General features: G+C 39.9%; 2 protein-coding genes across 2 annotated transcripts in view; one reads left to right on the top strand and one right to left on the bottom strand.

The window, feature by feature from the left end:
- Window positions 1-447: 447 nt before the first annotated feature.
- Window positions 448-771, top strand: LOC122675881 (60S ribosomal protein L35-like). Its single transcript, XM_043875036.1, has one exon. It carries the CDS (start codon window positions 448-450, stop codon window positions 769-771), a length of 324 nt encoding a protein of 107 aa, XP_043730971.1.
- Window positions 772-1,297: 526 nt separating this feature from the next.
- Window positions 1,298-17,277, bottom strand: part of LEKR1 (leucine, glutamate and lysine rich 1) — a 209,108-nt gene continuing 193,128 nt past the window's right edge. Inside the window, exon 13 of the mRNA XM_043875221.1 lies at window positions 1,298-2,716. Within this exon, the coding sequence (XP_043731156.1) occupies window positions 2,303-2,716 (414 nt within the window). The 3' untranslated portion in view covers window positions 1,298-2,302. The remainder of the gene's footprint in view (window positions 2,717-17,277) is intronic.

Genomic DNA, 17,277 nt, shown 5'->3' with positions numbered 1-17,277 from the left:
TCACTTTTCACTTTCATGCATTGGAGATGGAAATGGCAACCCATTCCAGTGTTCTTGCCTGGAGAATCCCAGGGACAGGGGGACCTGGTGGGCTGCCATCTATGGGGTCGCACAGAATCGGACACTAGCGTAGCATATTAACAACATTTTGTATTTTACTAGATACACACTTATCTTAAAGTCTATTCCGCTTATTACTTTATGATTATTCTTCCTTGGGTCAAGCTTCCTTTTCATACAAATTTAAACTTAAAAATTGAGTTCATTAGCTTCTGACAAAAGTCAGATGGAGATTTGGGATTCTCTGTGGAACAGTGATGTGGGAAGCTCAGTCACTAACTAGCTGAATCACCGTACCCAAGTCATACGTCTTTGAGCATCTGTTTCTTATTTGTAAAGAGACTGTTCTTTCGCTGCAAGAAGTCGTCTGCGGCGGCCTGTACAACCATGGCCAAGATTAAGGTCCTGAGACCCTGGCAAGGAGAAGCTGCTGAAACAACGGAGCACCTCAAGGTGGCGCTGTCTCAGCTGCACGTCGCTAAAGCGATAGGTGGTGAGGCTTCCAGACTCTCCAAGACCCGAGCGGCTAGCAAATCCACGGCCTGTGTTCCCACTGCCATTAACCAGACCCAGAAAGAGAACCTCAGGAAATTCTCTAAGGCCAAGAAGTATAAATCCCTGGATCTGTGCCATGCACCACCGCTTCAACAAGCAGGAAAGAACCTGAAGACCAAGGAGCAGCACTGGAAGGAGCAGCCGTACCCACCGTGAAAGGACACAGCCAAGGCCTGAGCGCACGATGGTCAATAAGACGTGAATAAACTAGCAAAACTAAAGATTGTTGGGGCGACCTCTAAGATCCTCTCTAAGATCCACCACCGTTAGATGATACGTTCTCTGTCTAACGCACTCTAAGTACACTAATCCTTGTAAAACAAAAGTAAGCATTCTAAACCTTTACACAAGACGTGCTCACTTAAACTAGTCAGGGAAATTCATGGACTTGATGTAGATGTTTTTGAGGTTAAAACACCATAGATTAGATCAATCCTTTGACAGGATTGATTAGAACAATCCTTTGAAAGACTGGAGATAGACTTGGTTTGGCTTAGTAACACTTTTTTTTGCACATGGGAGGGATTCCAGATATCTTTAGATTCTCTCATCTACATGGTGGCCAAAGAGCAGAGAGTTTTATGTGCCATATTTCACGTGTGTTAGTATCATCCTAATCTGAGAGTAAGAAACCTGGAAATCCATGATGCAGTCAGATGAAAGATTTGAATAAAATCAGCCATAGAAGAAAAATACATGTTTATTACATGGAGAAAAGGATAGACAAATACTAGCATAAGGTAAAGAGTTGCCTTTTACAAAACAGGAGGAGCCTAAAGCTTTATGACTATGTGAAATAGTTGGTCTGGTTTTAATTTTTCACTCTGAAAATAGAAAACATGCTAAATTAGCACTATGTGCCTCTACTAAACTGTCTTGAATTAGCTCTCTACACAATAGCTACAGAATACCAGTTAAAGCCAAAACTTGACCTGGAGTACCAGAGACCATTTAATGGAGAAAATCTCTCCCAAGTAATACTTTCATGGCTAGGCTCCTTGTCATCTAAAATCATCTCCATAGTTTTAGAAATAACCCCCCTTTTTCTTGAATAGGAGTGGCTGTCCCTTTGTCTTCCTGAAGATTACCTATCATTACATCTGACCTTGCTTAAAAAGAAATTAGATTAACCGATTGTGAGGTGAAATAGAGAAAATTTGGTGATGATGAAGTTTGCGAATATTTGAACTAATAAGCAGTTTAAAAATGATCAAATTAAGGACTAAAGTCCTTTCATTTGCTATTTAGAATGCTAATTACATCTATTTAACCTATTCAACTCAACAAACAAATGAACAAATACCAACAAAACCAATACAATCTATTTTTTTTTTTTTTGGTGTAGAAATAGATCTTCTTGTAATAGTGCAAAAAAGTAGAAAAGATGCAATGGGTGAAAATTTTTACCTATGATCTCTAAAAGGGCATATTCATAGAGCACATCGAAACACACAATACATAAATACAGAGATTGGGTCTCTGGAATACCAACAACTTCATTATCTGTTGCAGTTTCAAAGGCCTCTTAGAAAATGTGGCTTCAAAATTCATTAGCTTGTCCAATTATTAAAAATATCTTTAAGTATGCATTCTCAATCCGCGGTAATAATTTGAAGTTTGTCATTCTTAATTACAGTGGGGCTCTGGACTCCGGGAAAGATAGACACTGTGTGTGACTTCGGCTTCATTACTGCTGACTCAGTCTCCTCCTCAGAATAGCAGCCAGTCTCTGCCTGGTCTCACTGACTGAAGACGGTCGACCCCGGGGAGGATGTGGCTGGGGGACTGTGGGCAAACCTGAGCTGCTGACCCTCTTCGGCTGAGAAAAGGCTGAAGAAGTGGTGGGCTTCGACACTCCAGGCAGGCCAGGGATTTTGATTACTTTCTCAGAGTGCAGTCTGGCAAGGCTTCTCTCTCCCTGACCACTCCCAGCTGCAGCAGAGGAGGTTAGGCTGCCCTGGCCGAGGGAGCACGGTGACAGCGGCAACTGTCCGCTCAGCTTCCTGAGCCCCAGGAGCTGTTCTCTGGCTTGACTCAAAGCCTCTGTCAGTTCAAAGCGTTCTTCACACTCTCTACGCACTGTTTCCTGAAGAAAAGTGTTCTGAAATGAGAAAAAGGAAAGAAAAAGCAGCCATAGCTTTTAATAGTGTACATATGGACAGTTATTGGCGATACAAATTGATAACTGAACTGGAAATCAGAGGTCTGTGTTCTCTGACAGGGACAAATGAGTCAAAAATGCAAATGGTTTGTGAAGATGGAAAGAACTTTAAGAGAACATTTGGTTCAACCCTTGCAGTTTGCAGAAGAGGAATCAGGAGTCAGGGTCATTCAGATGTTAGTGGTGCTGGAACCCAGAATGCCTACTTCAATAGGGTTTCAACTCCTCTGTGCCTGAAAGTCTGTCCTGCACATGTGATGTCTAATAAATATCTGTAGTGTCATTATGTTATTTTATAATGAAGGGAAACTGCAGTACATAAGATAGATAAAAATTGCTTGAATTAGAAAATTGAGAGAATAAAATATATCAACTGTAGCATTTAGATAATAAAATCAGTGATTTTACGTGATCCGTTCTCAGAACTTAAATATACTGATGATTTGCTCTTTTGTGAGATATATATCAAAATGAAGAACAAAATCTGCTTTGAACTTCATTCAGCAATCACATATCAAGTTACTAGAAGCTATAGTGGATGTAGTTCCTGCTCTCAAGAAGTTTGCACCATTGTAAGTTTGAGTAGAGCTGCTTCTTACATCCCCAACAGAGGCTGGAGCCAAGGGTAGAAGCAATGGGGGTTAAAGAGAAGGAAGAATTTTTTAGTAGCCAGAGCTGTCTAAGGATACTCGGAAGAGTTGAATCTCACTTGACTGGGAAGTACTGGAGCAAATTTAAGCTTCAAATATGTGACTAGACTAGAGATTATTACAACGTCCTCAAATATCGAGACTCTACATTTCTAGTTGAAGACTGATAGCCATCTTTCATCTATGGAATTCATCAAAATTACTTCAAGCTCCGTGGTAAAAATTAGGTCTTGGATCTCCCTAATGTACTGACATTCATGTCTGCAGGATGTCAGAAAAGAGACTGAAAAGTAAACAACTGAAAATGGTATCCAGGAACTTCTCTGCTGGTCCAGTAGTTAAGAATCTGCCTTGCAATGTAGGGGATACAGGTTCCATCCCTGGTCAGGGAATGAAGATCCCACATGCTGTAAAGCATCTAAGCCTACAGGCAGCAACTACCGAGGCTGCACACTCTGGCGCCCAGGGGCCAAAACTAGAGAGTCGGTGTGCCATAAGAAACAAATAAATATTTTTTAAAAAGAAAGAAAATGATATCCAAATAGGTAACTACAGTTAAAGTGATCATGCTATAGGATTCTTCAGCTGAAAATGACTCTCTGCCTGGTTAGCTTGTTTGTGAAAAACAGCCTAGGCATTCCCAAGTCTGACGCTCGGTGGAAAGCGTCCTCCTAAGTGCTTACTGACTAATCTGCTGTTAGTAGAACTAAAAACAAAGCATCTTCCTGTATTTGAATTTCTTGTGATTACAGTCAGAACTCCATTCGACTCCAAATTTGGTAATCAAAATTGAAGACTATGGAACAATTCCAGATTAACAGTTGCACACTAATATTCTATAAAACCAGTGGCATGTCTGGGTCAAACAAACTCTCACCATTTATGTATATTAGCAGTAGACATACATGATCCACATATCCACATTTTTTTTTTAAATAATGGAGGTTAATTACTCAATTCCAGTTAATTTTTTTTTTTTTTTTTTTTTTTAGGGACAGGAGACCAAGGATGGTATTTGTGGCTTTATCATCTGGTTCTCATTAACTCTTCCTGAAATACTTGTTGAAAAGGCAGGAGAAGGAGGGCTAGAGAAGAAGCTAATAAAGTGCCTTGTTAGGTATCTTCTCATTTTCTGCTCCCAACAAGTATATTTGACCAAGAAAGACACTGAAGCCCATACTTGCTTTGTAACTTGCTGAGAGTAACCCAGCTTTGAAATGGTGGGGCCCCTGCTTGCCACTAGAGCCAGCTCCAAGCTGCTTATGCCTAAATTAAGGGTCTAATTAATTATATCAAGCATGCAGGGGCCATTTTGTTTCAGAACAATGAAGCAATAAAAAACAGTAAGACATTGCATTTGGTTTTGCCCAACTTTTCTAAATTTAAACTTTCTTTTAAAAGGAAAAACCATCAATGCATTTTGTTCTTTGTCTACTAGTAGAGTAAGCAGGCAAAATGTATTGAAGTGGTTAGATTTATGAGGCTTTAAATAAATTAGTATAGAAATTTCCTTGATTAAGAAAGCTATGGGAAAGAGTTAATTTTGTTTAAATATATAAACGAAAAAAATTATAAAAGTTAACAATGTGGTCAATAAATGCATACTAAGTCGATTCAGTCATGTCTGACTCCATGTGACCCCAAGGACAGCAGCCCTCCAGTCACCTCTTTCCACAGGATTCTCCAGGCAAGAATACTGGAGTGGGTTGCCATTTTCTTCTCCAGTCAATGAATGGGTGACGTGAATAAAAGGTGCACAAATATGGAAGGATAAAGTGATGGATGATATGACAACAAGGGCTCTTGTTAAAAAGAAAAGAAAACTCAATCCATTTACAAAATTAAATTCAAATCTCAAAGGATAGGAGTAGTACTCTGTGGAAAACATCCTGAAAGCAAGTTACTCAAAAACTGTTTCAGGCAAGTGACACTCCGTTGGAGGAGGAAACGAAAAGGTGGAGTGAACCCAAAGTTGTCCCGGTAGCAAGTACAGTGGGAGCAAAGTACCTGCCAACTCCAGACTGAATTTTGGAAGCGCTGCTGACCACCTTGGTCTGGGGCCCACTGCTCTGAAACTCATCCTTCTTCAAGGCTATTTGCTTCCAGAACAAAGGACAAATTCTCTTTCTTTTATTATTCCCCAAAGCGGGACAACCTCTAAACCGAGAAGAGTATTCAAAGATAGGTCTTCTATTTTGTCTTTGTTGTAAACACTAAGAAATCTCAGATGAATCTCACAATATCTGTATCTCCTCTGACACTTAATATTACCACCTTCTTTAACATTTGGATAATAATTCAATTTTGTAGTTCAGGTGTTAGAATTTATTCAATTGTGGAATAAATAAATGAAATAGAACACATCGAGTTTTGGAGATTGGCGTTTGAGAGCTGGAGTGTATGTGACAGGGCATGACAGGAGCACACATGGATGTGGCCAGAGTTAGTGAGACACTTCAGTGAAAAGTTCCGTCATATGTGAAAAAGAATCATTTCTCGTGGGTAGATTGCTTTCAGCAATTTAAGCAAAGTATTTGTCTTTTGGGATTGATGATCTTTTTGTAAGGTTAGGTAGTTGTAGAATTTTAATATGTGTTTTCATTGAACAACATGGGAAAATATCTAAGATGGAACATGTTCGATAAGACTGAAAATCATAGGCAAAGAGGAGAATAATCAGTGAAGCTACAGCATTCTAAAAGTTTTAGGTAAAAGCATCTTTGGCCATATGTTAATATAGCAAAATAGTGTTATCACTGGATTGCAACTAAACTGTAAGTCAAAATGGAAAAGAAGGCATGAGTCAGATGAAGAGGGGCAATGGGTTTTCCAGGCAGAGTGGGCAGTGATGCAAACGCCCGGCAGTGAGAGGGAGAGTCACATCTTGGGAAGATACATGGCTTAGTATGACTCCAGGGCAGAGTGCAGAGAACGGGAGAGACCAGGACTGAGGCAGGGAGAGTAAGCAGGATCAGGTCAAGGACGACTTTGACAACCTGCTAATAGTAGTTTTAACTCTGAGCGCCATATGCAGTCCCGAAAGATTTATTTAAGCAGGGGCTGGCATGGCCAAATTTACAATAAAGGAAGATCCCTTTGCCAGTTCTGTAGAAAGTAGCCCTGAGTGAGAAGGGATGGGAAGCAGGAAGGATAGGAAGTCAATTTTCATGCAGCAGATTCATATCCTAAGTGCCCCTTGGTTGGGGTGGTCTAGGAGAAGGGGAGCTAGCATTCCTGAGTCCTTAACCCATGCCAATTGGGTGAGAACATTATCTACAGATATGCCTACAACATTTTCAGATGATGGCCACTTTGAACAGACTTAAAATATGGCTTAATTGCACTCCTACTGGGAAAATAAATGTCAAAATGAAAATACAAATTAGCTCACCATCTGTATGAAATTTCTAGTATTAAAAAAATGGTCAATTTCCCCCACTCTTTGTAATGTAAGAATGGTTTATTTTTATGTTTGTTTTCTTTTTTGTCCTTAGAGACAGCTGGATTGCTTTCAATTCCAAAAACAGTGGAAGGAGCAAGACAAGGCTTTGCTGGATAACTTGATTATTCTGAAGGTGAGAATTCCATTTGTGATGGCAATCCGCTGTATTTGGCATAATTTTGGGGGAACATGCCAGGAAAGCAAGTTCTCAGTGAAGAAGCAGCACAGATGGGTGTCTTTGTTCATGCTTTATACCCAGTGAGGTCTGAACCAGTCATGCCGTGATCAGATTACAGTTTCCACCAACCCAAACGAGATCTCTCCCAGGGTGAGTGGGTGACTGGCCAACTGGGTGGGGAGCTGAGGTGGAAGGAGACTCTGTGGAAAAGGTGTGGAAACCAGAAAGATGAGTGGGTGTTAGCAAAGGATGTGCCCAACCTTCCATTTAAGACTTCTGTTCAACTAATCTGATCAGCCAAAACACTGCAGGAAAACAGTGGAAATGGCCCTTTGGTAAGGCAGGGAGGAGAATCTGGATAAATTTCCAGGAAGGAAGCAAAATGGATGTTAGGCAGGTTGTTCTTAAAATTGTTTTCTATGCTTGCAAACATAATGGGCACTGTGAAATAACCATGGCAGACATACCAAAACAGAAGGAGAGATGGAGGGCGATAGTCCCTTGAACTGATAGCCTTCAAGAGCAGATTTTAGAATGGAGAGGAAGAGCCCATGAAGACATAGTGTTCAGGATTTACTTTCTAAGTCAGTAAGCTAATTTTAGTTGAGACTTAATTAACATTAATTAGAGACAACAAAAACAGTTTCTCCATATTTTTCTCATTCTGTCAAATTTTTGGCATCCATACTGCATACCAGGGCTGACTCTCCAACACGTGAAAGACAGTTTTGCCTGGATCTCCCTCTCCATGACTGGAGACCCTTGGTCTGAGCCCCCTACCCCCCAGAATAGCCCCTCTTCACCCACCACCCCATCTGCCTTTGTTCCCTGTGAAGCTGGAAGGCACAGAGTCTCCATTTACCACTTTACTCTCTGGAAGACACTCCAATGTTCTCTTTATTAGGTTCAAATTGAGTAGTTCTCAAAAATGAGAACTACTAACTTTTTAATTGACTCACTTTGGTTTCTCATAAATGGAGTTACCAGAGAAATGTGTGCCATTTTCTCTACATCAAATAAATATACAAACAAATGCATATCCTAAAACTAGGCATATTCTTCTTGCAGAAAAGCTATTTATGTTTTCAAATGTATGTATTCCTAAAATTTAATCTTAAGAGTTTACATAAATCCATCCTTACCAGATGTATTAGTAACATTTCCTAAATAAATAGGCCTTCTTTTTAAAAAAAATAGGCTTTACATTTGGAGCTTCCCTGTTGGCTCAGATGGTGAAGAATCTGCCTGCAATGCAGGAGACCTGGGTTTGATCCCTGGGTTGGGAAGATCCCCTGGAGGACGGCATGGCAACCCATTCCAGTATTCTTGCCTGGAGAATTTCATGGACAGAGGAGCCTGGCAGGCTACAGTCTCATGGGATCTCAAAAGAGTCGGACATGACTGAGCGACTTTTACTTTCACTTTATATTTGGAAAATATTGACAACACCAAAAATTTTAAAACTCATCCAGGGGCTTCCCTGGTGGCTCAGTGGTTAAAAAAAAAAAAAACCCACCTGCCAATGCAGGAGACCTGGGTTTGATCCCTGGGTTAGGAAGATCCCCTGGAGAAGGAAATAGCAACCCAGTCCAGTATTCTTGCCTGGGAAATCCCACGGACAGAGGAGCCTAGTGGGCTATAGTCCATGGGGTCTCAAAAGAGTCGGGAATGACTTAGCAACTAAACAACAGCAACAACAAATGGAAGAGGCTACCCTAGATCTCCAGGAGCATATGCATTTTATTAATGTTCAATAATTCAAAACTGAATTTCAAAACCTATCTGAAATAAAAATTCTTGTACAGGAGATTGTGAGTCTAAGTTGCAGGCTCCCTTCTTTAGATACTTTCATTCCTTAGAGTCCTTGCTAGATTCTTTCTGTTTCCCTCCCACCTCACTAGATGTTCCCTCTACATCACCTTTGCCCCAGTCTCCTCATCCTCCCAGCCTCTCAGAGTTGGCACATTCTCAACCCTCCTCTATTGCCCCATGCTCTGGGTGACCTCATTTAGTTCCAAGGATTAGGATATGTGGATGCCTCTGAAATCAGTATCTCTCCTCAGTTTTCCCTGAACATATTGTCCATTCAACACCTCCATTTGGATATCTAATAGATATATTAAGGTTCAGTTCAGTTCAGTCACTCAGTCGTGTCTGACTCTTTGCGACCCCATGAATCGCAGCATGCCAGGCCTCCCTGTCCATCACCAACTCCAGGAGTTTACTCAAACTCATGTCCATTGAGTCGGTGATGCTATCCAGCCATCTCATCCTCTGTCGTCCCCTTCTCCTCCTGCCTCCAATCCCTCCCAGCATCAGGGTCTTTTCCAATGAGTCAACTCTTCACATCAGGTGGCCAAAGTATTGGAGTTTCAGCTTCAGCATCAGTCCTTCCAATGGACACCCAGGACTGATCTCCTTTAGGATGGACTGACTGGTTGGATCTCCTTGCAGTCCAAGGGACTCTCAAGAGTCTTCTCCAACACCACAGTTCAGAAGCATCAATTTTTCGGCGCTCAGTTTTCTTCACAGTCCAACTCTCACATCCATACATGACCACTGGAAAAACCATAGCCTTGACTAGATGGACCTTTGTTGGCAAAGTAACGTCTCTGCTTTTTAATATGCTGTCTAGGTTGGTCATAACTTTCCTTCCAAGCAGTAAGCGTCTTTTAATTTCATGGCTGCAATCACCATCTGCAGTGATTTTGGAGCCCCCCAAAATAAAGTCTGACACTGTTTCCACTGTTTCCCTATTTCCCATGAAGTGATGGGACCAGATGCCATGATCTTAGTTTTCTGACTGTTGAGCTTTAAGCCAACCTTTTCATTCTCCTCTTTCACTTCCATCAAGAGGCTTTTTAGTTCCTCTTCACTTTCTGCCATAAGGGTGGTGTCATCTGCATTTCTCCCGGCAATCTTGATTCCAGCTTGTGCTTATATTAAGGCTAACACGTCCCCAATCGAATTCCCGATATTCCTCCCAGTTGTATTCCTTAACTAGTGCTTTCCATCTTAGTAATGGCACTTTCGTTCACTCAGTTGTTGAGACACCAAACTTTGGCGTTATCTTTGGCCCCTCTTACCCTTCTTCATCATCCCACCCATCAGCAACTTCCATTACCTACACCTAGGAAATACATGCCAAATATATACCAAATCTGGCCAATTGTCACCTCCTTTATGATGGTGACCAACAATGCTTTTCTAGACCTTTTCAAGGACCTTGTAATAGGTTTTTCTGCTTTCATTTTGCCCTGCCCTTTCAACCTATTTTCCACTCAGTAGTCAGAGTGATTCTCTAAAAATAAGTCAAATCATGTTACTCCCTTGGTTCAACATTGCCAGGTAGCTTTTCACCACACTTAGAAAACAATCCAAAGTCTGTAAAAAAAAATTATTTATTTATTTTTGGTTGTACTGGTTCTTCACTGATGTGCATGGGCTCTCTCTAGTTGTAGAGAGCAAGGGCTACTCTCTAGTTGTGGAGTGAGGGCCTCTCATTGTGGTGCCTCCTCTTGTGGACCGCAGGTTCTAGGGTGCCTGGGCTTTAGTAGTTGCGCACACAGACTCAGTAGTTGTGGCTCCTGGGCTTAGTCACCCCACAGCATGTGGAATCTTACTGGATCATGGATTGAAGCTGTGTCCTCTGCAACGGCAGGTGGATTCTTATCCACTGTGCCACCAGGGAAGTCCAACAATCCAATGTCTTTGTTGTTTTTCAGTCGCTAAATCTTGTCTGACTCTTTGCAACTCCATGGACTGCAGCACATCAGGCTCCTCTGTCTTCCACTGTCTCCTGGAGTTTGCTCAAATTCATGTCCATTGAGTTGGTGATGCTATCTAACCATCTCACCTCTGTCACCCCCTTCTCCTTTTGCCTTCAGTCTTTCCCAGCATCAAGGTCTTTTCCAATAAGTCGGCTCTTCGCATCAGGTGGCCAAAGTATTGGAGCTTCAGTTTCAACATCAGTCTCTCCAGTGAATATTCAGAGTTGATTTCCTTTAGGTTTTACTGGTTTGATCTCCTTGCAGTCCAAGGGACTCTCAGAAGAGAAGCCAAAGTTGGAAGGTGTCCAAAGTCTTTACAGCCTTCGAAGACTCCACATGAATTGGCCCCTCCAACCTTGCTTCCTACCACGTCCTCCTTGCTCACTAAGCTCCAGCAATGCTTGCTGACTTCCTTGTGGTTTCTCAAAGGTTCCCAGGATGCTTCTTGCCACAGGGCCTTTATACTTCCTATTCACTCTGGAATGTTCTTTTTCTTACTTCAGGTCTGCTTGAATATTATCTTCTCAGAGAGACCTCTGACCATCCTGTCGAATATAACACTTCATATATGTGTGTGTGTGTGTGTGTGTGTGTATTCTACTTCAGTAGAAAAGATTAAAGAACAAAAACCACCAGCTGTATTAGGCACACAGATGTAGATTCTGTGGGTTCACTGAAGAGTACTCCTTTTGTTTGGACTTGAAGAATAAACAGAAATGTTTCAGGTACCTATTACTAAAATTTAAGCTAGAATCTGCTTTGTCTTTATTTTAAAAATTTCTCTAATCTTAAAAAATATCTCATTAAGGTTCATATTCTGTTGTTTATTTACTGTACTTAAAACTTTCCTGTTTTTTCTTCTATAACTTTGTCCCTTATCCTTTCGTCTGCTTCCCTCTCTGTTGGGTCCTCTATATCATTTACTCTTTTCTATTATTTTAAATTATTTTTTAAAATTAGTTTATTACACATAGTTAAAGATTAAAACAATACTATAACATTATAATGAAATAAAGCACTTCTTCACACTTTCAGGTTCTGCCTCCCAGGAACAACCATTTTCAGGTTTTTAAGCTGTTTCTAATGATATTTATATCCATGGTCCTAGATAATGTTATTATACAGCTACCTCATGGTTTTCAATTTTGAAGTCATTATCTACAGATTTCATAGACTCAAAGATGAGGATTTAGCTTCCTATTTCAACTCTTAACAGTTGTTTCACCTTCCATTAGGAGATGTTTCTGCTCCCCGAGGAGAGGCTTCTATCACAATTTTATTGGAAAACCTTCCCAACTTCTACCACAATTTTTAGTCAAATCTATATTCCACTTTATATGATTATAGTATATAAGTATATGTACACCAGCCGTGCAGTGTACTATGATTACATTTCCTTTCTTTCCCAGTTCCCTTCTGGAGTTTATTATTATCCCATTATTTATCTGCTTAGTTTTCTAGGTGTTGATAACCAATTTTTCACCAAACCTACTTACAGAAGTGTAAATATCCTCTCAACATGTTTAAGCACCCCATGTAGTCTATCCATTCTCTTTTTTTCCTCAGAGACATCCTTCTAAAAATCTGCCATTATTTTGCTGAACTCAGCCTGGCTATTCTCTAAGTCTGCTGCACTGCTGCCATCCGTGGATTTCTTCCCACCATCGTCCTGGTCCTGGGGATTCCCACTACCTCTCTCCTGTGTTGGAATGCTCATTTCCTGATTCCTGCGTCTTCTCCTTTCTTAGTTTACGCCCTCTTTGTGAAGCTTCCTGAGAAAGGCTACAAGGGAAGTACCAGTTTTGAGAACCCTAATGTCTGAAAATATCTCTGACACCTGCATTTAATTGATCATTTGGCAGGATATAGAATCCTAGATTGGAAATAATTTTCCTTAATGTTTTTAATTCCTTATGTTTATCCTTAAGGTAGTGACATTTCATGATGAAGTGCTTTGCTGTGTTTGCTTTGCCATCCATCATGCTGAGTGGACTTGTTCAATATAGAAATCCCCTTCAGTACTTAGAAAATTTATTGGATTAATTCCTGGATAGTTTTCTCCCTTCCATTTTCTCTGTTCTCTCTTTCTGGAACTCCTATTAATGAAGTATTAGATATCTTGGCTTGATCCTCTAACATTCTTTTCTTCTCTCCATCTTTTGACCTTTTTCTTCTACTTTCTGTGTTATTTCTTCATCTTTATCATTTAAGCCAAATATTAAATTTTTTATTTCAATTCTTATACTTTAATACTCATTCCTGTTCTCTTTTTATAGCCCTCTGTTCATGTTTCATGGATATAATATCTTTTCTTTTGTCTCTAAGGATATGAATTATACCCTTTTTTGACACTTTTGTTCCTTTTTTGCTTATTTGTTTGATCCTGATTCTGTCTTTCATATTAGAAGTGTTCCTCAAATGATTGGTTATTCTTTGCTTTTTGTGTTTAAAAAACAAGTCTTCAAAATGTTACTGGAAACTCTGTGTGTCTACTAGGTAAGGGCTTGTTTACTGGTATATGTTTCATTGGACATGCATATAACTTTTAATTAAAAGTTAGTTAGTGCCCAGAGGTACTAATAGTTGTTGGTACCCAGAGGTATTTTATTTTTTAAAACTTCTTTAATCAATTAATCAGTGTCTTAATAGTTTTTAGTGTATAAGTCTTTCAATTCATTGGTTAAGTTTATTCCTAAGCCAGAGGTATCTTCTTTTGAGCTAGCTCATTTTACCACAGAGGGCTCCTCCAATTTCCTGGGTATTGATATATAAGCTTGGTTGTCTGTTCTGGGAAGTGAGTGGGTGACAGGGACTGGGAGGTATCACCCTGAAATATACAGACCTTCACTCTAGCTCTTGCCTTATATCATCTCCTGCTTTTGTGTATCCTCAAGTCCAAAGTCTCTTGCATTCAGGTTTTCTAGAGTGTAAAACTTTAGTATCCTGCCAGGATGGTAGGTGGGGGCTGCCTGGGGTTGCAGAGGGCATCTAAGCATCTGTTTGCACCTTTAAAAAACATTCAAACAGCCCTGTTTTCAGATCTACTCTTCTCTCCCTCTTTGAGAGATATCTGGTGAGCCTTTCTAATGTGATTGGGTTTGCTCCTTTTTAGGATTCCATGCACTCCCACACTCTCCACAAGCATTAGGTTTCAATATCCATAGCCTGCTGATTATCTCTCATCCATACCTTACTTTCCATTTTCCAAATTTTGGTCAACATTTTTTTCATCAAATGTCATCTCCTTTCCTGTTCTTTTTTCCTTATGTATTTATTCACTTTTTATTAATTTACTGTCATTTTAGTGGTATTTGGGGATGGACGCAGAGATAAAAATATGCATTTAATCATTCATGTTTAACCAAGAGCATTACCTTCTATTTTTGAATATCTTTCATCCTCATTAGATAGCCACAGGAAGTGGGAGAATTTAAAACTTCTGCCCCTTATGTTTTCCTTATCTATAGTTTCAAGTCAACAAAAATATTGAACTCTCTGTACTGGCTTTACTTTGATCTGTTTTTCACATTCTCCTTATGAATCCAAGGCCCCAAACAGTGGAGTCACACTGTCTTGGTAGAGCTCATACGGAGCTAGTAAGGAAGGAAAACTGGCAGCAAAAAGCATGGGATCTATTTTAAGCTGGTTTTAAATGATAATGTCCTGTTCTCTAACATATTATGTTTCTTTTCTGGCTTCTTATTTTTTTTAAACTGTTCCAATTTTTGATGTTTGTGTCTTTTCCCTGTGAAGAATTTCAGGAGCCCCCCTTTTTACATTTACATTTCCCATATAGTTTTACTTCCTGTTTTTTCTCTTCTTATTGACCTGAACCTTTTGTTGCCTCACCTTCTTGACCCTTGTTTCTGTGGCAGCACTCCACTCACCCCTGCTCCATGGAGGAATATCCATTTTGCCCTTTTGAGGCTATGGCTTTCCTCCTATCCTTGAGAACTTTCTTTACACAATTAAAAACAAAGTCCTACCTATTTTCTGGCCTCCTGAATGAGAGTGGGGTTTTCCTCTCCTTAATTAGCTTTCTTATTAGACCATTAATTTACCTTCTTTCTAATGGGAATTTGTTCTCCACTTAAATGATGCTTTTTTTCCTCCAGAACCTGAGAAATTTCAAGTGTCTGGAATGCATGGTCACAAAAAGTAGTGCTTTTTACTTTACATGCTAACAACCTCAGTTCATTCTGGCTCATAATTCCTATCACTTGTATTAATTCATTTCCAATTTAATAAGAACATTCTGGACTTTAGCATTCTTAAACCGAGAAGCAGTCTTAATTATTTACTCTTACAGTTCAGTTGTAATTGTCTAACTTCTAATGGGAAGTCTGCTCTCAGCCATGTCCCAAGATAACTTTACTTTTGCTACAATCCCTTTCTATTTCCCAGTAATGATCTATGATCATTTATATACCAACTCAGTATCTTGTATCTTTCCAAAGTCTGCATGTAAAAAAATTTCATCTCTGAGTGGCTTCCTGTTACAACCAACAAGCAGGAAGAATTCCAAATGTAGCTGCTTTTGTGTGAAAAAGATATTCATTCTTCACTTGTAGTCTAGCTTCTCTTGCCAAAGTTACCTTCAGAGGCCCTGAGTTGGCAACCTATAAACTGGCCCCCACTTATCCCTCCCTTCTTGCTATTCACAGCCTTCTGCAACCCCTTTGAGTTGAGTGTGGCCTGGAATTGTTGTTTCATCTCTAATGAATAGAATGCAGCAAAAGCAGTGGGATGCCACTTCTGAGATTAAGTTAGAGAGATTGTGGCTTCTATCTTGGGCACCATCTCTTGCACTCTCTCTTTCTTACTTGCTTGTTTTGAGAGAGACTAGCTACCATGTTGCCAGGCTCTTCTATGGAAAAGTTCATGTTGGAAGGAAGTGAGGGGGTCTTCTCTTCCCCTTCTTCAGCCAACATTGAACTGAGGCTCTCAGCCCAACCATGAAGAAGTAAATCCTGTTGACAGCTACATAAATGAGCTTGGAAGTCAACCCGCCCCCAGTTGAGCCTTTTAATGAGACTGCAGCAGCTGACACCCTAACACCAACCTCATGAGAGGTACTGAGCAAGAGGCATCCAGCTAAGCTGCACATTCAGATCTCCGACACTCAGAAATAAATGTTCGCTGTTTGAAGCCACTGATTTTGATGACAGTTTGTTATATAACAATACATAACTAATGCAAGTCCTATGGCCAGATTCCTAACTTTTAGTCTGTGTTTTTACATGGGAAGTTTCTTTTTAGATCATTCTTGCCTCTGGATGTCACTTTAACTGCTCAACATAATATTTTCTCTAAATTCCTCTTTGAAAGCAGGGAATGGCAGTTGTCAGTCATGTTCATAATTGCATATTGATGACTAGCACAGTGCCTGGCACTTGAATACAGGCACTGGCCTATTATATATTTCCTGGATTTGACCCTTTATAGTCTTGTTCTAGTTTATAAATTCCTAGAATAAATAAATGTCCTAGTTTATAAATAACTCATTACTTTCCATATTGCCATTTCTTGGGGAGATTTGAGAGTCAGAAAACCTGCTGGTCTAGTTACTTTGGCCTTTCTCTCCTTTAACCTGCTGTCCCTACTCTAGAACTTCAACACTGCTGTCTTAGTTGAAGTATCACCTCTCTCCTGCTCCAGCAGAGCTGGGTCCATGTGTGTGCTGGCTCTTCCCACTCCTGCCTGGACTGGAGGAGCAGCCCCTTTTCCAAGGGAGGTTGTGGTGCTGTGTTCCAACGGGAGACATTCAATCACACAACACCTAGCCATCTGGTGGAGTAAGCATTAGTGTGTTTATTATTATTCTAAAAGTAAGAGAGAGGGTGTGTGTGTGTGTGTGTGTGTGTGTGAGTGTCCTGGAGATTTGAGTGCCAAGCCTTAGGTCACTTTGAAATTTAGAAGCAGAATCACTAAGATTCAGGTATCCTAAAAGAGGAAATATAGAGATTCATGGAGATGAAATTTAGAGATCCAAATCTTAGAAATTCAAATTTGAATCTTGGCTCCACCATGCTGGGTCATCTTAGAAATTATTCAAACATCTTGAGTCGGTTTCTCACCTGTAACATGGAAGTAATTTCTACTTTAATAGGGTTTTTGGGTATTATTCTTGATCCAATATTCTGTTCATTCCACATTTTAACTTAAAATTTCTTTGCAATAGGTTCACTATGTCATAATTATAATGATGGTATACACTTTGAATTTTGGTTGACAATTTACAAATAGCAAGAAAACATGGTGTATTTGTTAATAATCAATATTACTACTAGCACTTTCCTTTTATTCATCTTTAAGACACCAATAAAACCAAAAAATTTATCACTAACATTCAGAATCTTCCTCCATTTGCCTTTATCTGCTATACTGTCATAAATAGGATCAAATATTCTAATATGACAATATTCTAATTCCTGGCTATTGGAAAATTGCCCCACTGTTTT

The sequence above is a fragment of the Cervus elaphus genome, chromosome 19 (genome assembly GCF_910594005.1).
Source record: "Cervus elaphus chromosome 19, mCerEla1.1, whole genome shotgun sequence".
NCBI lineage: Eukaryota > Metazoa > Chordata > Mammalia > Artiodactyla > Cervidae > Cervus > Cervus elaphus.
The sequence above is the reverse complement of the archived record's forward strand: the minus strand, read 5'-3'. Positions and strand labels throughout refer to the sequence as shown.